Consider the following 27,081-nt stretch of genomic DNA (forward strand, 5'->3'; position numbering starts at 1 on the left):
CAAACAGATTTACTTGGTGCGCGGCCCTGACTTAGAATGCTTTAGCATGGAGTTATTGAAACTATTGTAGGTCGAGTCAGATTCGGTCGCCATTAAAAGATTCTTAGGGCCATACCTTGAGCTAAGGGTATATTAGCTGAGTTCGATTCGCCATTTTTGTGCGCTTCTGTTAAAAAACAAAAATATAATAATATACATGTAGAAGCAACAAAATTATCGAGTTGAATTTGTAAAAGAGAGTACGAGTCATTAATGTTGTACGAGCGCCATCTTCAATTCTACCGATTTTTTTCATATCAGAATGGTCTAAATAACAAAAAAATATAAATTAATTTTTTTTCTTGTATTTTAAAAAGCTAAGACCTCAGATAAATTATAGAAAACCATATGAAACCAAAATTTTTTCCATTAAGAAAGGACCATAGCACTATTGCGCTTGCGTCAGAAAACATGTTGGCCCAGGATTGAACAACAAGTGCTGCCTGTTTGTTCGAGCATCTGGTACAGTTTGTTCGACACAGAGAAGGGAAACGCTTGCCGAATCTCAAATCCGTAAAATGACCTATAATCGAAAAAATCAATCTCAGTTTTATTAAGATTACTCACCTATTGGCCGATGTATTCGGTATAAGCTTACCCGGAAGTTCGAAAATCTTTATATTAGGTTTATGGAGGCTAAGGGAAGCATTAACCCGATTCAACACATTTTTGACATTCATACATACTATTCTCAGAAAAGAATTCTCTCTGAATTTCAATTATATATTTAACTAAGTCTATATATTCCGTACCCTTTGCTATTGCGATCCACTGCGCAAAACTAGAGTATTCTATCTTAGTTGGGTGCTTAGTTATAGCACTTCATATGTTTCAGTGATCCGATTACACTCATCAACGAGCTCGTACTTTTTTCTATATATAGCGCTCTATCTATCTCGACTAGTTATAGGTGATACATAGAACCGTTAGGTGAACAAAACTATTATTCTCTGTAGCAACATGTTCCAAGAGTATAATAAGCAACTGATTTCATGACGAACTTTAGTTCTTACAGCATACTCGTTCTTTTCTGGGAAGTAAAAGAAAACCTTAAATCATTTATAGCTGAGCAATTTCTGATCACAAGAAGAGTTAGGTGAGTTGGACCGATTCTCATTACTATTCGACTAACTCGATTGTCACCGTGAGTTATTGCAACATTGGATACATATATATATGTATATACATATTCAAAATATATAACTAGATATATATACATACATACTCTGCAGTTATTTTGAGCACCCACTTTGTATTAAATTCAAAAGTAGCAAACAAAAAGCAACAAATAATAAAGGCAAACAAATCTACAAGCACACCGAAACACGAACACACCCATACTCACATGCTGAGTGTAATAACAGTTCACCAATGCATATGCATTGAACATTGCTCATGTCATAACTCAACAACTCATTGTTTCCAACAAATTGTAATAAATAAAAATGTTGCAATGTGTTTTTTTTTTTTGTTTTTATTTATAGCTTATGTGGTACATAGTAAACGTTATAGCGCTGCGAGCCATTTTCATGCTACGATTGTACATGTTATTATTGCACTTGCTCTTGCTTTGACTGCCATTTGCCATATTTCCTTATGCTCTTCTTTGTCCACACTTTTCTGTTCATTTTCAAAACCCTTACCCCACTCACACACACATACACGTTTGCTGGTGCACACCCACATTCTGATTGGAAATGTCACAGCTGCGGTCGCATATTTCCGCACACACACATATATACATACATTCATATGAAGCTCCAATCAAATACACAAAGTGTGGTGGCGGTGCGGTCGGGTGATTGGAATGTTTGGGGCGTTAAGCACAGAAAACAATGTATATATGTATATGCGTGTGGAACATATATTTATGTACAATATATGTGTGTGTATTCTTGCCAATGTTGGCTCCGGAATTTTTATTTGCTCGTAACATATTGATAAGTTGCAAATAAATTTTCATTGTGCATTGGAGTAGCGCAAAAGCAACAACAAAATACAAACTGTTGGGAGCAAGCAATAATAATGGAAGCAGTGAAATCCCAAATAAAATAAAAATGAAGAGGTATGAAAAATGTGTCACATTTTGCATTGTGCTGCCGAGCGTAAAATGCATTGTCAATTTATATGTACGTATGTATGCACAAAAATCATACATTGTTTGTAGTTGTATACAAGCAAACACATATTTGAGAATGTTTCGCTGAAAAATCAGTTACTAATGCTCCTGGCGGCGGCTTTCTTCCACTCTACAATCGGTTTTTTTCTCATTCAAATTATACATGTATGTGTGTGAATACTTCTTGAAATGATTGATTTTTGTATATAACTGGCAGACGAGACGCATTGAGTTTATTCATTATATTTAAAAATCACCGCTTTCATTTAGTGTGTGCTGGTAGTCATTATAAATATTTAAACCATTGGGGAAAGTATGTATTTATATTATTTTCAGTGTAAAACCGTTGTATGTATCACCTAAAATTAAGCGATATAGATAAAGGCTCATATATATGTATATAAAGTGTAGACATCCGGGTAACTGTCTGTCCGTCCGAAGCTGTAACTTTAGTAAATTAAGTACACTAAAAGTATTATAGCCAAATTCTTCTGGAATAAGTTCCTTAAACACCGTTACCGACACTGTAAAAATGGTTAAAATCCAACCAAAACTGGACTCCTACCTTTAGAGTTGACTTTCGACCGAAAATATCGGTCGATGTATGAGATATACAGTTAAGATTTAGAGAAATATTCTCCTCAGAATAGCATCATGCGTATTAAAATCGGGTTAACATTGTATTTTCCTTAACTCTCATGCACCTAATATACAGATTTTTGAAATTCCGGTTGACTTTATACAGAATAAATCGGCCATTAAGTTACTTATCGCAATGAAAATTAGAAAGCGTATTTTACTGAAAACAGTATGTATTTGTAACTAAAATAGATATAAGTGGGCGAAAACTTAACCTACCTTCCATATGACTAATATCAGAACATTCGAACATCTCAGGAACATTTTATTAACTATTTTAAAATATAATGATTTCTCTCCCATTTTAAAATTATATTATATTTTTTTCAAACACTTGCTTTAAAGTTTTAAACGATTTGCGTCATCATCGAGAGAGCTGACTTCAGGTAGATGTCTTGAAGTCGTAAAAAAAATCGTTAAATTAAGAAAACTAAATCCATTATTTATATACATTTTAGATACAGAATTATTACTCAATATTTCTTGTAATAAAATATTGTATATATAAAAATAAATTTATGTTTTTTAATACAAAATTTTATTTGTAAATTTTCAGGCGACGGACGATGCCAGTGGATTTCCATCACAGACGCCACCTCCTTATCCGCACGAAAGACGTAAGTAGCACACTTTAGCTGATTGTTATGAAATATAAAAGGCTTTTATTAAAACAAATTGTTAAAAAAAATTTAGCAAATATTTTGATATTACAACAAGTCCAAAGTCCAAACTGAATTCTAATTATGCATCTCATTATTGGAAAGTTTTTTTCTTCAGTATAAATATGCGGAACGCGTACCATATGAAAATTATACAAGTAAAGATTTTAATTACCGTAAATCAGAAATAGACTTATTTTAGAAATGATTTACCGTTTTTCAAAGGACCAAAAATATGTTTTCGGTCTTTATATTAAACAAGGTTCCAAAATACAGTGACAGAAATTATTTTATGTCTTTTAATGTCTTTACTCACGTCAACGTGTGTCAGGGTGCAATAAATGGCAGCTTTTAGCGAAAGAAATAGTAAACTTGAAAATACTTAAATCATCAAAATAGAATTTCGGGGTTTTTTCATGTAAACATAAGCACTATATTTGCAGAGAGCATAAATTCAAAAGTTTATAAAAATTTACGCGATTTGAATACAACACTGAACTGTGGCGAACTGTTGACTTTTGAGAAGCGTTTTTCGCACAAAAGCACACATTCAACCAAACACATTGGAGGTGTGCACGCGCTTGCATGCCATTTGCAACGCAGTAAACAAATTAAATAGTGCAATCTAAAATATTGTAAAATCATTTCATGAAAATGAAGTGAACGCAAAAACATTCGCCACTAAAATGGATTTGCATATATGCACACATATTTTCTTGCACATAAATAAATTTTGCGAAAATGCAAACAATATCTGCAGCATACATACTGGCGCTCTTACTTACTGCCACACATACACACCGCTGTTATTAATATGTATGGCGCGTTATGTGCAAGTAGATAAGGGTGTGTGCGCGCTCTGCGCTTTATAGCACCCGAAGGACGGTTGTGGAAAAAATGCAAAATTTTTTTCCACCAACCTGCATATTTATGTAAATTTCACATATATTTAAGTGTGTGTGTGTGTGTGTGCGCCAAGTGTATAGAATAGCAAATGAATTCGTGTATAAAGTGTAACAAGCTACACATGACATAAATTGCTTGTTATTGCGTTTTTCACAAATTTACATTTCAACGAGAGCTAATGCCTGACACACCAGACACACATTGTGTGTGTGTGCATACAAGTTAATATCTACCGCCAACAGATATGCACGAGTGTGTGTGTAACGCATTTGCATACACATAAATGCAGCGGCGAGCAATGGGAGGCAGTGGTAAAGGGTAACAAAATTTCGCTGCATAAAAATTTACATTTTTTATGCAAAATCAAATGAAAAAACCAGAACAGCAGTGAGTAAAAAAATGTTAAATATATTGTCTATCGAGTAAAAACAGAAAATCTTATGCTGGCTGTTGTAAAATGTCGGATAATGCTCAATATTCATTGTTATACGCTGAACCTGGTGCCAAATTTTTTTACAATAATTTTTCTATGAATATTCCTAGGTTTTTAATCAATTCAGTTTAGCTTTCCGCTCGAATCGCATCTAAAATAGGCCAAAATAGGCACACTTGTTTAATTTATGAATTATATGCGAAAGGTTGCGTATACGCAGTGTAGCTTTAGAGTTCTCCCGCAATGTATTTTATATATTTTACATGTTTGCCTTTTTTATTGCAGCCTATCGCACACCTAAAGGTGAAAAAGGTGAACGTGGCCCTAAAGGACCACCCGGTGATAGCATACGTGGTCCACCGGGACCACCGGGGCCGCCGGGCCCTAAAGGTGAATCGGCAACTTTTCCGCCCTTCGTTGATTTTCCCACCGGTGCCGATGCGGTAAGTAGCCATTAATGTGAAATATGCTTATTTTTTTATTCATAAGAATATGGAAAACGATTAGAATTTTTGTAAAAAGTAGAAATGTATACCAAAGTATGAAAGTATAGTACATACATATATATAATAGAAGTATTTTTAGTTGCAAATAAGCACGAAGCAATAATTTGAAACCAGTAAAAAGCTAAAAACTAGTGTAGAAATTAAGGTTGTGGGGTCTGGGTTTGTTTCCCAGTGAAAAAAAAAATAAAAATTGTGAAAAAACTTTTTGTATAGAGGATAATCTGCTGGAAATATATAAGTTTTAACTTGAGATCTTTAAAATAGGGCTCAAAGATAAAACAATAACTTAATAAAGCACGCCTAATGTGAAATGAAAAAAAAATTTTTTTTCATATATACATAGATAAGTAGCTCTCCATATAATGACATTCCGGTTTTTCGATCCTCTCAAAAAACGAGTTTTCCTGTGCAAAAAACTACCAAAATTTCAGCAAAACGCTGCTTATTAGTCGGAACGGACGATATTGGATCACTGTATGATATATGCGCCTTAGAAACTGATATAGTCCTTGTTTACAAAACTTTTTTATTTAAAAAAATATCTTCATAAAATTTGGCACAGCAAATTTTCCCATAATATTGAAAGAAATTTTCTAGATCTAAGAACTATATCATCTATTAAGGAAAGTTTTCAAATCAGACCACTATAGGATGAATAATATGGATACAAATCGACCCATCGAAATCAAGTTCTTTTATGAAAACTGCTTTATTTTTAAAGGGCATTCTAGCTTTAGTGCAACTGAAATAAGGGTTTACTTTTTGTTTTTGTTTTTAAACTTTGCCATTTTGTCAATTTTTAATTTATTCGTCTATAAAAGGACCCTAGAACTAAAAAATATAATACAATATATATGAAAATATTTGCAATATTTTATGTTTTCAATTCCCAAAAACCGTTTTTTGTGAAGGCCTTCAAATTAAATATGACCTTTGATGTTTTGACTGCCATTAAGACTAAATTAATTCGATAGTTACATTATAATCGTCGACACATCTCAAGTTGTTCTTTCAATTACCTAATTGCCAAATACATTTCCCTCCCCCCTTCTGTCGTTAAGCTACAAAGCAATCAGCTGATCAATCACAAATTTCACTATAAATCCGTTATTATGCACTTAGTTGACGTTTAAGTTTATTATCTGCTGCAACACTGTAAGCTTATGTAAGTGTGGCTGTGATTCGCAGCAGTTGTATGTGCTGACTCCGCACACGTACATGCGCTTATCTGCTAACGGTTTACAGTTTGCCTACGTTAATAAGCATTGATCACAAATTTCACATAAATTCCGCAATTATCAGCTGCTACAAGTAATTGTGCAATAATTAGTGCATAATAAACACAATTGCCAATGCCCGAACAAAAGCACCACCCACACAAGCGCAAGCAGCAGCCAGATTTTGCACAAATACAGATATGTAGCAGTGTTCGTTAGTCAAAGTTGCAACAACACTGCTAAGCTATTAAGCGCCAGCCACAGCAATATGCTCATAAGTCTGCATAAATACAATGACTACGGTGAGTTGCCTATTATCAGCTGCCAATTGATTTGCTAATGCATACAAACACATATCACGGCACCGCCTACACACGTGATATACAATGCACAGATATGTATGTATGTGTTAGTGGCTGTGTAAATGATGCACTTATAAATGCAAACGAAGTAAACGCAAATTAACTGCAAATGCCGCACTAAATCTACTCAGCTTCGATGAGCGGACTAACCTGTGTGCATGTATGTGCATGTGTGTGTGTGTAGGTGTGTCCATGTTTTGCTAAATCCGTTGGCTTACCTATTTATTTACGATTGCAGCATTATGAATGTTTACATGCACTTGTGCATATGTGTATGTGTGTTTGTGTGTGTGTGACGGTGTGCAAATGGAAAAACCGATAATTGTCTACTTAGCGGTATTAACGCGATTGTCGAGCGGCTTTAATTTGTTGCATTGCTAACGGAAGCGCTCGCCAACAAACAACAAATGTTCAGTTATCCCACGTAGACAGGTTATAGATATTATTAGCAGGTGTGTGCTATGCACTCACATACATCGATTTATGTTGTTTTGGTGTTAATAAGTGGTAAACCAAATGAGCGTGAACGGCTATTTGTTCGAACGAGGGTTGTGTGGGGAGGCACATAAATTGGCAAAGGAACTGAAAATCCTAAAAAAAATTAAATTTCTCGCAGCCGCGTGTTAAATCGTGATTGAATTTTTATTATTATTATATTTTTTTAACAAAAGTGAAAGAAATTTATTTGCACGGAATAAGAGGCTAAAGAAGTAATATTTGTAGTGCCATTACCCAGCAATATTTATTCAATATTTATTTATTTGTTTTATCTCCCTGCCAAAACAATTTTCATAAGCACTTTTTGAGATGACCTTCAGCCCCTTCACCAATTTTGTTTTATCACTTCAATCGACGGAAAATGGGTTTCACGGAGCGGCAATTTCAGTTTGTGCGACAAGAAAAAATCACGCGGAGCCAAATCTGGTGAATTTTATTCGATCTACGATTGTGATCTTTGTGAAAAAATTCAACGTTATCGGGACGAGTCGAGAATGAATGCATTTCATACCTCACAGGAGAAGTCGAGCTCTCTTGCCATCTCTTTAACACTTCTCTGACGATTTTCAAGCAAATCAAATTCTTTGTAAGATATTTTTATTCGTTGTCAAAATCGCAACGCACTACTGAGGTGTACCGACTTAAGCAGCTGCTGTAAATAAACTGGTTGAAAGATCGCGCACATATTTAGCATAGTAATTAAAGACAGTCCTATGAACTTAATAAAATATATGTATACAATATTTTCACAAACAGAACAAAAAAATTGATGGAAATATATAATAATCGATGTTTGTCCATATATGGATAAAAATGCAAAAAAAAAGTTGCGTGGAGTCCCTACGCGCGGATGAAGTTATACTTCTTAGTGATATTCAGAAATGCATACCATTTTGTATGAAAGAAAACTAGAAAACTTAAATTCACATTTTATAAATTTATTATGCACATAAAATGAAGAATAAAGCAAAGTCTAAATGAATGAATTTTGACTCAGAAAGTAGTTCCGTCTCTTCGTTGCGGAAGAGAATATGCAGCGTAATCATCTCTCTTTTGTTCTTCGCCAATTTGGCTGCCGGATTGACTTGTGAAGATCAATTTTTTGTTGGTGACATATTCATATGTGTACGCATATGTATGTTTGTATGCTGTGATTTATTTGTTCGGCAATGTATGCAAATATATGTACATATAAGTATATATGAATGTATGAACATGCAAGTCAATGCGCGCACATGCGTATACATACACTCATATGAGCATGTGCAGATACACAAGATAGGATAGAAGATGTATGCCTTTTAACATCGTATACTATACAAATAAATATTTTTCTTACTAATAGAAATTAAAATAAAGAAGAATATTTATTTTTATAGTATACGATGTTAAAAGCAAAAAATTAAAAATTTATTCTGTCGGGATTCGAACCTGGGACCTGTGTTAGCATCTTGACCTTCCAAGCGCTTACCACCAACACCACCATTGACAATTAGGTTGCGCTGACTTAAGTATGATGTGGTTATGAATGCAAGAAACATACGATGGTTCTAATAATTTTGTTTAAGTATAGAATATACCTACTTTGTAGAACATTTGCTTTCGCAATAAATTTATCACAGCAATATACATATACATAATATGTATATACATATACATAATATGTATATACATATACATAACATTGTTATGATGCCCTGAGAAGTATAGTCTTAACAAATTTATTTTTTGCTTACTAATAGAAATTAAATTTATCACAGCAATATTATGTATATGTATATTGCTGTGACAAATTTATTTTCTATTAGTAAGAAAAAAATATTTATTAGTATAGATTTCCAAAACCACAGAAATGATTCTGTGAATTTATTCATTAAAATCGCCACTCAGAAGTCATTTTATCCCTTGTAAGCGAGCGATTTTCTTAAATCTCACGCTGCCAGATAAAACCATATACCTCGTCCTCGTGGGTCAGTTTAAAAAACCACAGAAATGATTCTGTGTGATTCTGAAAGGCCAACGCAGAGTATTTCAACCAAAACATACGTAAAATAGTTGAGAATTCGCAGAAATGAAAGACAAACGAAAGAAAAAGAAGTATAACTTCAATAATGCACAAGCATACAAACATACATATGCGCACACATGTGAATATGTCACCAACCAAAAATTGAAACATTGTTCTACAAAAACAACAACAGCATAAGCATGGAACATTGTGTTGTGTTGTTGTGTCGGCCGAGCTGTGCCAAAAGAAACGAACAAACGATCGCCGATTGTCACCGCTTCGCTTGCTGCTCGCACATCTTCGCAGACAAGGTTGCGTTACATTCATATGGATGGAGCGAGGTTGCACAACTTTGCGTTACTTTTATATGGAAGGTTGCGCAACCAGAATCTATCAACCTTTTCCGTCGTATAAGAAGTATAACTACAAAAAAATCCTCAAGTAAATCTTTGAATCATTGATGAGCTGAAGTCCAACTATTTAGCCGAGATAATCGCGTAGTGTTCGTGTTGCTCCAAAAAATTATGGAAAACTTATAAAAACGAGTTAATTTTCCTGTGACCGAGAAAGGGTGCTCTTTGCCTTTTTAACCGCACAAAACGTTAGATTCGGTTGCTGAAACTAAAGTACCAATCACAATAACAAAATATTCGATCGACCCGTTTTTATGGCAGATATGTGCGACAGTATGCTGCTATCGCTGGCTCCGAATAATAAGCAGCTTTTTTACAGAAAAGGATATTGCAAAGTTTTAGGTTGATATTTAAAAAATTGAGGCATATGAGGCGTTCCTTTCGGAATATGATATTTTGGCAGAATTCCCAATTAATGTCATATAAACAATATTTTGTTAAAAAAAGACAACTCAAAAGAATATGGACTAGACATTTCGCAGCACAATATCATTCCAATCAATCTTAAAATAAAATTTTTATTCAATTTCTCGCATATCGCATATTGTTAAATACACCAAATTAAATTTTAAACACTTTAATACTAAACAATATGAAAGTACGCACAGAACAACCGCATATATTTGTGTTGAATACAACTACACAAAATGATAATTATCTCCCTTGGCCACATGCGAAATCATAGTGCTGCAATCGAAGGCAAACTGGAAGTGCATACAATTTACACGCGTACAAGCTTCGCAAGCCAAATTCGAATGCCAATAGAACGCGTTTACTGTACAAACAACAATAGCAAATGTGGCGTCCCAAAATGCCAGCGGTCATAAATGCAAGATGCGAGGCAGCGTGTGACAAACGGCGCAAATCCGCCTGCATTAACACGTTAGCGTCTGGGGAAATCAGGTATTTATTTCCGTTGTCGCTGTACACGCCTGTCCCTTCGTTGTTGCTGTTGTTGCTGCAAACACCATGTGCACATTCACAATCTGGAATTTGTATCAACATTGACTTATCGAGTCGACTGGAGAGTTTATCATAAATAGGTGATTCGCTAGTATCTAGTTAGTTTATTCAATTTATATATATTACAAATTTTGCGATTTTCGTCATTTAATTTTGCGTTCATAATTAAGTGCTGCAAACCTACAAGTAATACTTATTATCATTTTTGTATTCAGCATACCGTGTCTACCATCGTTTCTGCCGGTATATTCTTGACTACTGAATAGTCTGATTCACGATGAGAAATTTTGTGCTTCCATGTGGTTTTGGTACCACGAGCGATATGAATGATTACTTTTAGGTCATGCAATAAATCTGGTCAAAAAGTAATAAGTCTTTTTATTTTTATTTTCTCGCGAAAACCCATTCGACAAAATATTTTTTCCCTAGATTGGTATGATTTTCAGTGATATCTTTGCCAAATTTCACATCATAGTAATCATTAGTGTTTATTATAGCGGCAAGTTCCGTACGTTTGAAAAGGCCTTCGGTAATAATTTTTTGTCGCGAGCAAATATTTTTGATGTGTACCATTCAAAGAGGGTCGAGAATGGGTTGAAGGCGAACCATGTTCAGGACGGCCATCAACATCAACACGTCAATAAAATAGAGGAAACTGTGGTTGAGAATCGACGATTAACAGAGATCTTACTGACTTCTTTGGAATATCGGAAGGATCAGTAAAAATCGTTTTGAAAGATCGTTTGGGACTTAATAAAGTGAAAACACGGTTGGTTCCAAAATCACTGAATTTTGTCGAAAAACAGCGTCGCCTTAAAGTCTGTGAAACGATGCTTTTCGACTACCAGAATGTCTTAAAATTTATTATTACTGGCGATGAGTCTAGGATCTATGCTTACGATCTGGAAAAAGCCAGAGTATCGTGAGCCGAAGTCGAAGAAACCACGTAAAATCAAGGTTCTTGACAGTTTTCCTCGATTATAGGGGAAAATACACTCCAAATTAGTTCCGGCTGGCCAAACTGTTAACAAAGAATATCTCTTGGGTGTTATACATATTGCGCTAAGATAAGGGCCATGAATTATGGGCCGAAAACTTTTGATTTTTGCCCCAGAACAATGCAATCTGCATACTGCATTGATTTTTCGTGATTTCAAATTTTCAACAATATCGTGCCGCCATCACCATGTTCGTCTGATCACACGGAGCCAACTTCTGACTATTCAGCAAATAAAAACGAACGCTTCGAGTAAACCGTTTTGGGTCTTCAATTGAACACAATTACTTGCAATAAAGGCTATTCTGGAAATTGACTTTAAGCACTGTTTCGAGGATTGGAAAAAAAGTCGACACAAGCGTGTTGTGGTCAAGGGGTATTACTATGAGGGGGAAGAAATAGATTTTAAAGAATAAATTAGCTAAAATTATGAACAAAGTCTTACTATTTTTGCTCATAGTAGTAGGAGCGCTTCATGAATTTTGAATGGATTTTCTATTCCTCAGGAATTTCGATTATTAACTTATTCAAACATTGTGAAAAGGTCAAGACTACTGGGTGACTATTTTATGAGTATTTAGTCACTTCGTTTCAATTCAACTGACTAGTGGTTTACATTATTTATATATTTAGCCATTTCATACAGTTAATAAATGTTACATTTAAGCAATCCTTACAATCCGGTATTGAAGATACCCCACCAATATGCGTGCTGGGTAAATATTCTGGATTCTTTACTGCGTTGGCGATTTTTAACCGATATGGTTTAGCTTACACATACCCCGTTACTGGAAAAATAACTTAAAGCAAGATCTTTCATTTTGTGTACCTTCAACAGGGCATATTAACCGATTGACCCCTCAAAGTCAATTCTGAGATTGGAAAACTTTTTTTATTAGGCGAACTATCATCACGAAGTTTGGATAACCAGCAAAACAAAGTTATATAACAATTCGATGATTTTTGGGAAGCTTTCATCTCTAAATTTTTGAAAACATGAAGAAATAAACACCATTCATTGTATATATGTATAGTACTTGTCTATAAAAGATTACAAAACTGACACAAATGCAATCGAGTCCACAATGAAATTTAAAGGAAAATAAATTTATATCTCACATATCGATTTTAGCTGATTCTTTAACACATTCGTACATTAAAAAAATGATATGGATATGACAAATATATTTGTAAAGAACTTAAATGCAATGGAAAGTGAGATTCATATATGAAATGTTGCACGCATGTGTTGGAAATATCTAAACTAATATATTTTCTAATTTATTGCCGCAAAGTTCATGTATTTAGAAACGAATATTTCCGAGTGAATAGCGCATGAAATGAATGAATTTCGAAAAGTCTGATGAGCGCTTTTGAGCGCGACGCACAATTCCTTTTCATGCATGCGGCATGAGCTGCTGCAACGCGCTCAACTTTAGCGGCAAAATAGAATGCCTCAGGCACAAGTGCCAGCACATTTATAGGTGCAACTATGTATTTACTATAGTATATATGTATTAGTATATATAGCACTGAACGCAACAGCCAACACACAGCGAAATATGCCAAACAAACCATTTCTCTTTCCACCATGCAACGGCGTCGAATATTGCTATTGTTATTATTGTTTTAGCAGAATTTTTGGTCAGCGCTTTGCATTAGAGAGCTTATAGCTCTGGCAAGCGCGTGCTGGGCCACCGCAAACTCCCACATTCAACACACGCACATATGCATATGTATGTGTATAATTCGCACATACGCTTATATATGTATATATGAATGTGTATGTGTAAGCACATATGTATGTACTTCTGATTTGCCGCACGCATTCTCGTATTGTGAGTTGTAAATGAGTATTCGCAATTTATGGAAAGCCAGTTTGAGTGCATACCGCACTGCGTTGAATTGAAGTGCTGGCTGCCACTATTGTCATTGTTGTTGTTGCTGTTGTTGTCGTGAGGCGCCATACGTTCTATAATTTTGAGGCAATTATGGAAATTGAAGCGTTTGCATACAATATGGCATCATTTAGAAGCGAATTGGCGCATAGGATGACAGAAGCGGCCAGCGTTGCAAGCGGCATGTGCCGTGCTACAAATGAACGATGGCAGTCCATAGATAACGGTAACGTGGCAAACGGCATGAGAACAGCGGAAATGTGGCATCGTTTATTCCATTGAAGTTGCCTATAATTTATGTGCAAATGACAAATGCTGCGCCGTTCCATTGTTCTTACATACAAACATACATATATGTATATGTATGTATAAATATATGTATATAAGTATGCCTATATGTTTTAAGGGCTCTTGCAAAGAAGATAGTAAGTGTGTAATAGAATTTTTTTCCATATACCTATATGTTTATACATAAATAAAGTTTTATTTTGCAAACTATGCGATTTAGGTCAAATGTGCGCGGTTTTGTCCGATAACTTATTGTCATTTTGAAGGTAATTTCCCAATGACCACTCTCATGGAAACTCTATGATTCTAATTCACTATTGGCAGAAAGTGGAAAAATCGATCTTTAAAAGTTTTCATTGCGACACATTTTTTACCAGTAAAATCATTCGATATAGACAGCGCTTGGTTCCAGATCCGCTTTAAATGTGAATTTATAGGAACTTCCCAAGCATTTCTCGGAGCTTTTGGCGCGTCACTATCGGTATGTATGGCCTGGTGTTTTAATGACTGAAGATAATTCCTCTCCTATTGGCCAAATTGGTGGCTTCTGGCCGATGACTTCCTTCAAATTATCCAGATCTTGACAGTATAGGTCCAAGTTAAAAGTTTGAATTATAGTAAATGTTCTTCTGTCAACCTCATCAAACTCATATTAAAACTTTGCTGATAGTCAGTCAATCCTGTCTTGATCATCATTTGAGCCCGCTCTAAAAAGTTTGAAAAGTGAAAGTGAAATAATCTTTTCGTATTTCTAATCAAATTTTAACCTATTTTCTTATAATTATAGTAATAAATAAATAAACCGACCATTTTGGTCGACCACTTCAATTTTCTGCTAGAGACATCATTCCATCAGTGTAAAACTTTCATACATTTCTAGATTTCCAAAAAATATTTTTTAGAATTTTTGTTAAATTTAAAATTTTCAAACCGAAACCAACTCCAGCATACTCCCACCGGTAGAAGAAAAAATGTTTGAAAAAACTCTATATTGTGTATACTCCGTGAAACAAATCTTCCCCCACCTCAAGCGATCTCCATCTGGATTTTCGATTGCCCAACATTTTTATTATTAATAGTAACGGTTAATTTTTATTGCCACACTTCCGTGTCTTAACAATTGCTCATTTATTTATTTGCTTTGCTCACATACTTGCTATCAACTTATAAGCTGGCTAACCGTTTGCTCATTTATTTCACTTACTTCTTTTGTTGCAGAAATACACTGGCAAATGCACGTGCAACGCGTCTGATATCCTAGAAGCAATCAAAGATAATGAAATATTACGTGAAACAATACGCGGCCCACCCGGACTGCCGGGCAAGGAGGGAAAGACTGGTGCGCCTGGACTCACGGTAAGTGAATGCATAAACACACACACACATGCAGTTGCATTATCATATAAGTATTGTGCATATAAACAAACAAAACAAAACTCGCAGAGCATTTTCAATTCAGCTGCCGAGCGAGCATGCGGTGAGCGGCAGCAGAATAACTCAATCAATTTCGCGATACGCCGTGTGCAATCGGAAATATGTGTGAGCTCTCTGTATGCGCATACACCTAAATAACTGTACATACTTGACTGCTAATGTATGTGCATATTTTTTCACTTAAATGCGCTCGCAGCTTTTTATTTACTTCTGCACGAAGTGGAAATGTGCAATAATGCGCCGGCACCTTCAGTCACACATCGGTTTGCACCAACTAGCTATTTACCTGTATGTGTATGTGTGCGTTAGTGCAGGCAGGTGTAGTGCTGTGCATGTGCTTTTGTGCACAATAACGGCAGCGAACGGAAGGAAATGCATATGAATTTTCGAGAGTGCATTCGTACTCGCTTCGATTACAGGAAGCCTTGCGCAAATAAATCATTAGCGGTTAATTGATTGGAATGGGAAATGATTGTTGAGTGGCCCCAGCTCGAGAGGAATTGCAGAACTGAAAATAAGTGCTTTGTGTACACAATTTACAATATCGTATAAGTAAACAGTAATCGGTTGTAATTGATTTTAAAAAATTTAGCTGAAACCAAAACGTCATTATGAAGTTGCAATTAACTGAGGAAAGGCTGCATTTGTGAGCACTTATTTGGAGAATTGAAGAAATAACTCTCAGCTGATTGTGAACTGTAATTACTAAAGTAACGAAGTTGAAGAAAATGTGAAGTAATGCAGTCAGTGTTGCAAGATTGTGGCTATTGCCTATATGTTTGAGATATTTGGCAAAAAAATTTCTATTTTCCTTTGCATCGCAATTCAAATGCTCAAATCAATTAACTGAATGAACGTCTGTTCAGTATTTCATCTGCAAGTAACGATAGAATGGGAGAGAGAAAAAAAGAATGGAGAACAATCTGAGAAACAGAAAGAACTTGATAATTAATTAAAAAAAGAGAATATGTATACTGAAGTTATTATATAATTCAATTAGTGCACAGCTGAATCAGAAACTATGATTCAGATGCTAAACCTTCTGGTTTCCAAGAACAAGAGAAGAGATACAAACATACTAAATATTTGGAACCAAACAGTACTATTTCTGAAGATTTACTCCCACCCTATTGTGTGAAGATATTTCAGCAAGGAGGCAATAGAATTAGTGGGAAAAGCCTGTATATATGGTATAGTGGGTTCCAGACCACAAAGGATTTCCGGAAATGAAATAACTGATTAAATTGTCGAAAGTATCATCGGCTAACGAACCAGAACAGAAAAAACGGATGTCAATAAGAACAACATACAATGAAATTTCCATAGGGGCTGACTGACAGATCAGGGCGAGATGAAATGATTTAAGTACATGACGAATCGCCAAAATCATACGCAAGATCACCGCAGGAAAGCTTTTTACCAACGCGGTCTCGAAAGGATTGCAGGACGATTGTTTTTTTAATGACAGATCACAACCTACTGGCAGGATATGTGAGCCAGGTGGGCATAAATAGCGACGATATATACGAACAATTCAGGGAAGTAGACATGAGAGAGACATTGGAACACGTTCTATAGTTCCTTAAGCATTATCAAAACTCGACATATATAGATATATAGGCGAAATATCAAAATTAAATGTCAAGTCGCTCTTACGGTTCCCAAATACCATTGTCGTTCTTCAAATTAAACAGCACCTCCAACTGGCATTATGAAGGACCAGTAGGTCAATGTATGACACGACAGCTGGTGTATTAATTATTAATGTGTATCAATTATTAATGTGTATTAATGATTCTCAAGACATCTCTTTTCAAAAATATTATCCTCATTCCCCACTCTCCTACTCTGTACATTCAAGATCAAATTTAACCCGGACTGGATTAGTTAAGCTAAAGGCGCAAACCGTAGCGATAAATAGTTTTTTCTAGATTGATATACTTTTTTATGTTCGTGAACGTTTCAACGTTTGTTTCATTAGCCATTGCAGTTTATTTTGAACAGATAATGCTGGTCTAAGGTTTGATGTAAACAGAAGCAAGTGTGTGAACCACTTCTAGTCATTAACATTATGTTACTGTATATTTTTAGCTACAAATCATGCGGGATATTAAAAGCACAAAATGATACCACACACTAACACTAACAGCGATTATGTGGAAACTCAAATTGACGGCATGGCCGGCGGCTAGGTAACGTTGTGGCCTTGCAGTTTCTTCAAGATAGAAAGATGCGGCACACGCCCAAGCGTAGCTGTGATGACCAGAGTCAGCAGACATAAAAGTGAAAATGTTTACGCTGACATATGGATATATATAGATATAGATATGTGCTTGTGAGTGTGCATGCGGCATAGCTACTTGGCGGCAACTGCTTACATATGAAAACCAGCCAGTTGAAGGCAAGAAAATTTGCTATCTCCTAACAAAGCAAATATTTTTATGCCCTCGGCTGCACAAAATCACACACATTTGCCAGCAAATTTTCACGCACACACACACACACACATCTAGTGCACATGTTTGCGCAGAGGCATGCAGTTTGCACATTAGCATACGTAAGCACATTCCCCCACACACACACGTGCACATGCATATTATATTTGCCATTGAGAGAGGCGTAACTCACTGTGAAAATGTTAGTTTAGGCCATTGTTGCCACAAGTGCAGCATGCAACTTGCTATTACAAGCTCTTACACTGCTTAGTTGGCAACGACAGCATTTCCTTAGCGTTGCTTAAAGGCATAGTTAGGAGGCAAAAGAATACAGTATGCATGTACGGGTATGTGTGTGTGTGTGAGAAAGGAAGCAATGTTTGAGAGTAAAATGCAGTGGAATATTTTGAAAGCACTTACAAAAGTAAGAATGCCATTTTTATGCATGGCTGCTGCAATCTTTGTTGTATTTAATAGGATTTTAATGATTTAGTAGACATGAGTATAACAGGATGTGCGGCAAGTGATTTGATAGCTTTGCTGTTGTATATCGCACAAAAGCATTCAAGGACACTAAAAATATCAGATAAGTGATTACATTAAGTACAATGGGTCAAAAGTGTACAAAATAAATTCATTTGATATTAATGTTTAAATAAAGACGATTTATATCGGAAAAGACTTCCACTTTGAAAACTTTAGCTGGAAATAGTTAATTTTGTTTTAAAAATGTTCAATAAAAAAACAAAATTAACCGGCTATAAAAGCTCTAAAATTATTATAGTTCCGTCGACTGGGTTTTGATACTAAATTTTTACCTTTCCCTAAAAGATCCTTTGGAATAACTTTTCTTCATTTGTAAAAACTCGTTAAAAGTACTGAATATAGAAGTCTGCCACATTTATTTTCCTTCACGGCCTTTTCGACACCTATTTCTATAAACAATTTTATAATTCCAAAAGGAGACCCTATATAGGTTTGAAAGCGTATTTCTCTTGCTTTGAAACAATTTGCGTTTTGGAATTTTTAAAATCTAGTGACATTGCAGTAAACATAAAGCATGTGTCAAACTGAAACTTTATCCGCCACAAAAATAAAATCAAGAAAGCAACATCTCTTGTCATACCAGCTATGTACATACATACTTATGTATATGTATGCGTGTAAATAACTCGATTACAGGTGTGCATATATATGTATGTTTGAGTGCTCTAAGCTTTATATAAAAGCAGAATCGTAGAAAATGTTCATGGTACGAGGAAATGAAGAAAATTTCTTAAGCAAGAACTAACACAGCAGTTCCATGCACCTTTTTTCTTTGGCTAATCTTACCTGCAGCCCAAAAGCACACGCAACTTGTTACATAGAAACGTTGATTTATGCAGCTCACATATATGTATAAAAATATATTCAGTTGGTATAGCGTACAGTGGCGGTTTTCTAAAAAGCAATGAAGATGCCTAAAGATGAAGTAATATTAAGTACTTTTGAATTTATAGATCATGTTTTTAGACCAATAATGGGTTTTTGAGGAAGTAATCTAAAATTGATATTGATATATCAAGTCCCTAAAATCTAATAAAATAAATTAAATATGTTATCTTATAACGTTAAAAAAATATCTTTACTTTGCTCTATGTTAAAAACAGAATACAGAATACAGGACTGTAATATACATGCACATTACAGAATTTATATTGCGCAATAGGCAACGCCTGTAAAAGTGCAACGCATCCGCCACTGTGGGCATGCGTATATTACATAAATGAACGATTTTCATATACAAGCATGTTTATGTTATTTACCAACACATACACATTTATTTCGCATAAAAACTTCATAGCTACAAATATATCCAAGCTTATAACGTCACACCGGGCGTATACGCAACCTCGACAATGTCATCTGCTGCTGGCCACCTTATTTTTCTGCGCTTTTGCCTTTTCCACTCAAGCAGAGCAATCTCATATGCACTGTAGATAACCAACCAACAAGGTGTTAAAATTTACTTTTCAGCCACATGACACATATGATTTGTAGACACTTTCGCCTGTCGGCATAACTTCTCCCATGCTATGCTACACTATGCTATGCTTTGCTATGTAAGCTTTGTAGCATAGTTGCGCACGCACATACAACTCCTGTATGTTATGGACTTGTGTTTGTTGGTTTGTCATTTGTACTTGAATTAAAAATGTAAATGCTCTGCAATATGAAAAATGTAGTGAGTGGCATTTTTTTTTTGTGTCCTTCATGGGTTTTCGCACAAACTCGTTTATGACTGTCACGTATTTTCTTCTCACTTATGCATCATACAGTTCTTTTGGGTTGCGCATGAAATATTTGGTATTTCTACATTGAAGTCTTTTCTTTGCGATATTAGTGTTTATAATGTCTGAAGGAAGCTTCTTATTTTCGCTGAGCTCTTCTTTGCGCAACATAATTGGTTGGAAAGTAAAAATGTTGAAGAATTTCAACTACTAAGGGTAAAAATACTTAGCAAAGGCTCAGTGATGATAACTTATGTCTTACATATGTTTGTATATCTGTAAAAATGTTTTCTTAAAATGTCATTAAAAGCCTTCTTTGAGAATTTCTTCGCTCTCGCAATGTTAGCTAATAAAATTAATGCCAAAGGAGACCGTTATTCGACTATCTTCTTTGGCTCGAAACAGTTTTAGAAAATATTCACCAGTATAGTAACTATACTATATACGGGATGAAACGAACCTCCAAAGTGCTCCCTAATCCCGTGCAGGCGCTTTTCCTTGCGTCACCTTTTCAAACACTAATATATATTTCCTAATTCGCTACTATAAATTATGGCTCAGCACTGAGTGGTATATGTATATTTATACTACTATTTATAAAGGCACTTTCTGCTGTGAACTTTGCCATTATTGTATAAGGACATAAATGTTAGTGCGGTTGTACAGCTCGGCTTATAAGCTTAAGTGGCTGTTACGGCAAGTACTTGTTGGACATACACGAGCTTTTCAAAGATAGTGTCAGTAGTCGCAATGTGTTTATTTAAATTTGTGTACCATATATGTATATATATGTAAGTATATGTCTTATTTACATATACATTCGCACAGCAGAAGAAAGAAAAATGTCGCGCCAGCATCCCTCGACACACTCGAGGCACATACACTTCAAAGTGAATATGAAATATGATCGCAATAGTGTGGGCACACAAACATAAACAAACATGTGAGCACACAATCATACTCGTAATATATATATATATATATATATATGATACACGATTTTCGGCTATGCTATTACCTACATTTACACCAATGAATGTACATACATATGTATTCATAACCATGTATACTAGCGCCATATTATAGAAAATAGAATTGTTTAGGCATAGTTTATTAGAACTTCTGAGTAACGTGACTTTATAATAAAGAAAAGGGCAATGCTGCACCTCGTATAACTATTTCTGTCGAATTATTCCCCATTAAAAATCCTACTTAAATAATTCAAGAATGAAATAGTTCAAAAGGAAAAGTGGAAACTTATAGCTGGGGAGGTTAGTATCGTTGAACCTCAGTAATTTAACCCACAATAAAACATTTTAATATTAATATATCTACTTTAATTTACATTATTTAAAAATCGTCTTCAATATTTTTTAGCATCGCATGGAACGAAGCCTTATGCACTATATCAAACGAAAAGCGGTTAGTCTTCAAAATAAAACAATTCAGCCCTGCTTAGTGTCGATGAATTCAAGATAATTTGCTAGTTGACAGATTGAAATCACTGTATTGAAAAATATTGAATAATTTTGTAGTAAAGAACTATATAAGAAATCAATAATATTGCGCTACCTAAAGCGACACAATATGTGCTTCTGATCATTTCGACCATTCACACAGCTCGATTATTATTTTGATTACACAGTATTTTATAGATATATTACAAAACCAATAACCGTATTGAATATCATACAATTGCGCTACCCTAGTAAAATATGATATTATATTTATTTTTTTCTTTCCATGAATTTTAAGCAGTGTTATAGAAAACTAGAAACATTATTCCATCAGTGTAAAATTTTCTGGTTTCTCGGCGAAAAACTGCTACAACTCTTCTTCTTCTTTTCTTACTACTTCTCTTGAAGCCTACTTTACTCCATTAAGGAAGTTCTGCATTGATCGAAACAAATGGTAGTCCAATGGTGCAAAATCAGGGCTATATGGTGGATATGTCAAAACTTTTCAGCCAAGCACTCCCAGTTTTTGCCGAGTCATCAAAGATGTGTGTAGTCTAGCGTTGTCCTGATGGATCAGTTCTGGCCATTTTTTTTTTTTGATTACTTGCTTCAATCTCATCAGTTGTTTACAATAAACAATAGAATCATTCGGAGCAGCCTTCCTTTCTAATCCCACCAAACACGCAGCATAACCTTTCGAGGCGTCAATTGTGGCCTTGGGACCATTTGTTTGCTTCATCATGCTCATGATCAGATTTTTTTCGCACGTTTCATTTCGTTTCAGCAAAGAATCGCCGATGTTAATTCGGTCCATTAAACTTTTCACAGATAATTCATGTTGTACCCAAACATCGAGCTTCTTGTTGTAGCCACCCTTTTTTAAATGGTTGAATGTTAATTCCTTAGCGATGTCATGGCTGCTTATGTGACGGTCCTGGTCAGTTTTTTCCATAATTTCATCGAATTTTTCATATATAGTTGGAACAGCGAGGTGCATCTTTCACATCGAAACTTCCAGAGCGAGCGAACCATTGTTGTGCTGCACTAACTGATACAGTAAAAATTTCAAAATATAGCGAATCACACCTTTCCAACACTTTGCACGACTGAAACGACATCTATAGACAAATACGAAAATACTTTTTCGACTACCCAATATTTTAAGATCGAGTGAGAATTTATCTCAGTCTTGAATTGTTCCTATATTTTTCCTATATTCTTTCTAAATTCTCATTAAATGACCATTAACACCGAGAAACTAGCCGTACATCTGCGTCTATATGTTTGGCTATCAGCAAGTTATTACCAACAATATTTAAAGGCATTGTAACTCACCCTAGTAAGGCTTTAAACCTTATTATTTTTATATTTTGAGTATGTTATTATATTTTAGTTCATAATTATAGCCATGACTTCCGACTGCCGGAAGTATAAATAAAACAACTTTTTCTTTTTATAATTTTTTTACAAACGAAAAGTTTATGGACTTAGTCTCATTGTCAAATACCAATATAGTTTCTATAGAAAAATAATTAATTAAAAACAACTGTACTTATTCTTTTTTATTTGCGTATATTCATTAAATCAAAGTAACATTTCTACCGCCAGATTATTTTTGAAGCAGACAATTTAGAATTGTAAAATATACATTTATTCGCAAGCATAAACACTCGCAAAGCACTAAGTTTGCCTTAAATAAGGCGTTAGAACTCATTAACCCATACAACTATTTGATGCTAATAACTCTTCTTGGCAATAAATGTCAAACAAATTCCTCAAAACAAACCGAATTTGTCTGAAGCACCTAACGAGGAGTGAAACTACACAAAAAAGGCGTAGCTTCAAGTAAAACAAAACGAAATTTGCAAGTCTGTCCGTCGAAATAAAAAATCACTTTACACAATGAAACAAGCAGACCAACACCGATTTGTTTATGCGCTGAGGGTATGCCTTATTTATAACTGTTTCTATTTCACGCGCACATCCAACACGCTTTTTATTTTTTGTAAGCAATGTTCTCGGTTTTTTCGCAATTCTGCTTAATTGTTATTTCGCATATCGTTGGGGCGATAAAATATGGCCAAATACCGGAATTTCCGGTCCCGACTTGTCGCAACCAGCCCATACGCCACTGCTAGTTGTCAGGCTAATCCCTTTACTTAGGGCAATTAATTAAATCCGATAACGCGAACAACACACAACAACAATAATAACAACAAAAACAAAAATAAGAACAATTGCCATAATAATAACAACAAAAGCGCGCAACTGAGAAGAAAAAACGCCAGCAATAGTAAAACATGCACAGCATTAAGAACGACACGACGAACATTAAGAAACACGCAAAGTAAGGCAAAAAATGTAGACGCAAGTCTAAAACAACAACAAGCAGTCTGTCGAAAGTGGCAAAGCGGTGCGTCAACAATAGATAGGGTCAAATTCTTCAAAAGTCGTCGCTGAAACACGACTGTACGTTTGTAAGGATGACGCAGATGTATATATTATAGACGAAGTTGGCGAAAAAGGGTTGCGAAAAGCTCTAAAATAAAGGAGGGAAAGCTCTAGCAGCTGAGGGGCAGAATTTGCATAGCGTGCGCGCCTTAAAAGCAAGCAATAAAGGAGTGTCAAATGACTGGACATTTATTTACATTTTTAATGTCACATTCCAGGTAAAGAGCTGCTTGAGCATTTCTTCAATACAGGGTGTATATATATGATTTTATTATCGAGTATATCCTTACACTTTTTTCATATTTATTAGAATAGACATTTGAAGAACTTGAGTTGCGCTAAGAGCATTTGATGAATTTGCTATCCGTTTTTAATATTTAAATATTGCTGCAGTTGAGGCAGTCTTTAGCATAAGCAACTGCAGTGAAATATTGCTCGTTACGTAATGTGGCTTGCTCAAATCCCCAGACACGTGTATTTACCTTTCATATACAACTATTTATGCTACTTTACCCAAGCTTTACTTAATTAACGCATTGTGGTATTGTAATAATATTATTTCCTCTTTCTTTCTTCCTCACAGGGTGCTACAGGGAAGCCAGGTGAACGCGGTGCCCCCGGTCCGAAAGGAGACCGCGGCGATAGGGGCGATCCTGGCTCCCGTGGACCCGAGGGTCTGCAAGGCCATAAAGGTGAGCCTGGCGTCGACGGCATGCCCGGCATGCAAGGGCCACCCGGCCCGCCCGGACCGCCTGGCTTGCCTGAAAACTACGATGTAAGTATGCGCTCAGATTTATATAATTACATATCTTTAATTTGTATATATAACGCTCAGTTAGTTGTAGATTTTATTTCATATATTATATTTGTTAATAGTATTTTTATATTTTTTTCTAGTAGTACTATAAGATCCAGATTTTTTTATCTGCGAATTTTTTACTTTTAACAAGATTGCTATAAACATTATCCTCTCTTTTAAGTTGAGCTAAACTGGACAGAGTCTATTAAATTTTATTCAAATCGGTTCAGTAGTTTAGCAGTTTACCTCGGACAAAATTGTTTTATACATATATATAAGTATAGATAGTATATTCACTTTCATATTTTTTCATCCTTATTTTCTTTAGTGTTCCCAACTGCTTATTAAGCGCACTTTGAAATTAAAAACTTAATTTAAGCCCAATTATAGCAGTAACACCTGTTCCCATAATATCGTGTTCACAAGTGTTCAAGTTCATACGTAACTGTTATTAGAGGCGTCTATTTAAGTTTGTAATTACAGTGCTTAGTGTTTATGTTGCCCCTAATTGGTTTCGTAAATACATGCTTGGCCGAGTAGTTAAAATTCCATTTTCTGTTTTGCGTTGTTGGAAAGTTTTGTCTCATTTGCTATAAATTATGTAATATTTTGGTTAATTATTTAGGCTTTTTAAGGCACAGAAACTTTTCTTAATTATTTTCAATACCCATAGTATTTGTGGTTCAAGGCTAACTGTATTATGTGACCATTTGAGCGCTGGGTACTGTTTACGATAACCATTAATGAGCAGAAGTTAGCATCAAATATGTAGACATCTTCTATTATCATCGCTTACTATTTCGTATTTTTATTGTGGTATATACGAGTTTTGAAGAGAGCGGTCTCCTCGGTAAAGTCCAACGTCATATAAATATAAGTAGTTTACCGGCCAAATATACTTAACTAGTCCATTGTATAACGTTTCCATTGTACTTAGCCGCCTACGCGTGGCTTATTGTCATTGCTGTCAGCTTAAATGCAGCAACAAATTTATAGTGCTTAAGATAGCTAAAGGCGTACGCGAGTAAAGACTACTAGCTAAAGGCAAGTTAGGGTGATTTATGAAGACTAATTTATCATAATTGTGTTTGAGGCGACTATAAAGCCTATGTTGCTATAAAATAAGCAAAATAATAATTTCTGCTTTATTTCTTACACAAAAATATGAAGAAATTCTTAAAAGAAAATATTTTTTTGTGTTATTATATTTTCCAAATAAAAAATCTTGAAAATAATGATATTAGATTCTTATGAAAAAATTATTGTTTGCAAAGTAATATATTGAACCATGTGTTCGAGGACGCAGGAAGCTGGTACCGATGGCTACTTTGTGATAACTACAAAGCTGATGAGTTGAAAAGCTTGTTCAGCTATTAGTAGAATGTGAATGGGTTATTATTTTGGCCTCTTCGTGCTTTCTAATTGGTTCCTTTGCTGCCACAAGTTTTTTTTGATCCAAGGTCGATCTAGTGAGATCTTTGCCTTCAGTAAAGAGCTTTTTCCTTATTTGCGAGATTTCAACAGGTCATTGGCCTATCGGCGTTCATGCTGTTAGGTTGAGAATCTGACCGGATTCTAGCTGTAGAGATTGTTTGTAAGAAGAAGAGATAGAGACAACTACACCTCTTTCATGAATGTGCCGCTCTGGTGAAACTTAATTAAATAATAGAGAGCACACACTTTCATCTGAAAACTCGTAGGAGTAGAAATCAAAGGCTCAAGCCGATCTGGCTGGCGTGTTTTCCACTAATTACATCGAATACAAGAGTTCTGTGTCATGGCTTCGCAAAGGTCTACATACAAGTATAGTAGTCCAAATCTTAACCCATCTTGAGGATCACCCAAAGCACTTAATCTGGCCTGAAGTGGTATTCGAAAATATATGCAATGTATAATGAGTAAATATTTTTATACCATCTAACATATTATACTCTAATATTTTGTACCATTTTCTTTCTCTATATAATAGAAATCGAATTTACCTATTTTGTTCTACAATTTCACATTGTGAATTCGGCAAGAACGACCGCGTATGCAGTAGTGAAAGCACACAGCTTCTCTTTTATCAACTTTAATCCATTGCAGAGACCAAAATAGACCAAAGTTATACTTGCTCAAGCATTTGCATTTAACTGCTTAGGAGTATTCTAAACACCTTGTATGACACGGCGTATACGTAACCACAAAGAATTTGTATGCACTTAGCTCGTGAAATTTGCCAAGCAGCTGCTTGTAAGCTAGGTAATCATGTAAACAGACCACAAAGCGTGACTATGCGAAAGCGTGTAGA

General features: G+C 35.2%; 1 protein-coding gene and 1 pseudogene across 22 annotated transcripts in view; one reads left to right on the top strand and one right to left on the bottom strand.

Moving 5' to 3' along the window:
• The window catches only part of LOC105232701 (collagen alpha-3(IX) chain), a 382,089-nt gene that overhangs the window by 256,890 nt on the left and 98,118 nt on the right, over positions 1-27,081 (top strand). For all 22 annotated transcript variants that reach the window (XM_049457510.1, XM_049457513.1, XM_049457505.1 and 19 more), the window contains 4 exons: positions 3,354-3,414; positions 5,081-5,238; positions 15,164-15,301; positions 24,576-24,767. In XM_049457510.1, coding sequence (XP_049313467.1) covers positions 3,354-3,414; positions 5,081-5,238; positions 15,164-15,301; positions 24,576-24,767 — 549 coding nt within the window. The remainder of the gene's footprint in view (positions 1-3,353; positions 3,415-5,080; positions 5,239-15,163; positions 15,302-24,575; positions 24,768-27,081) is intronic.
• Positions 9,260-9,389, bottom strand: LOC125779082 (small nucleolar RNA U3; annotated as a pseudogene).

This window comes from Bactrocera dorsalis, chromosome 5 (genome assembly GCF_023373825.1).
Source record: "Bactrocera dorsalis isolate Fly_Bdor chromosome 5, ASM2337382v1, whole genome shotgun sequence".
In the NCBI taxonomy this organism is placed as follows: Eukaryota; Metazoa; Arthropoda; class Insecta; order Diptera; family Tephritidae; genus Bactrocera; species Bactrocera dorsalis.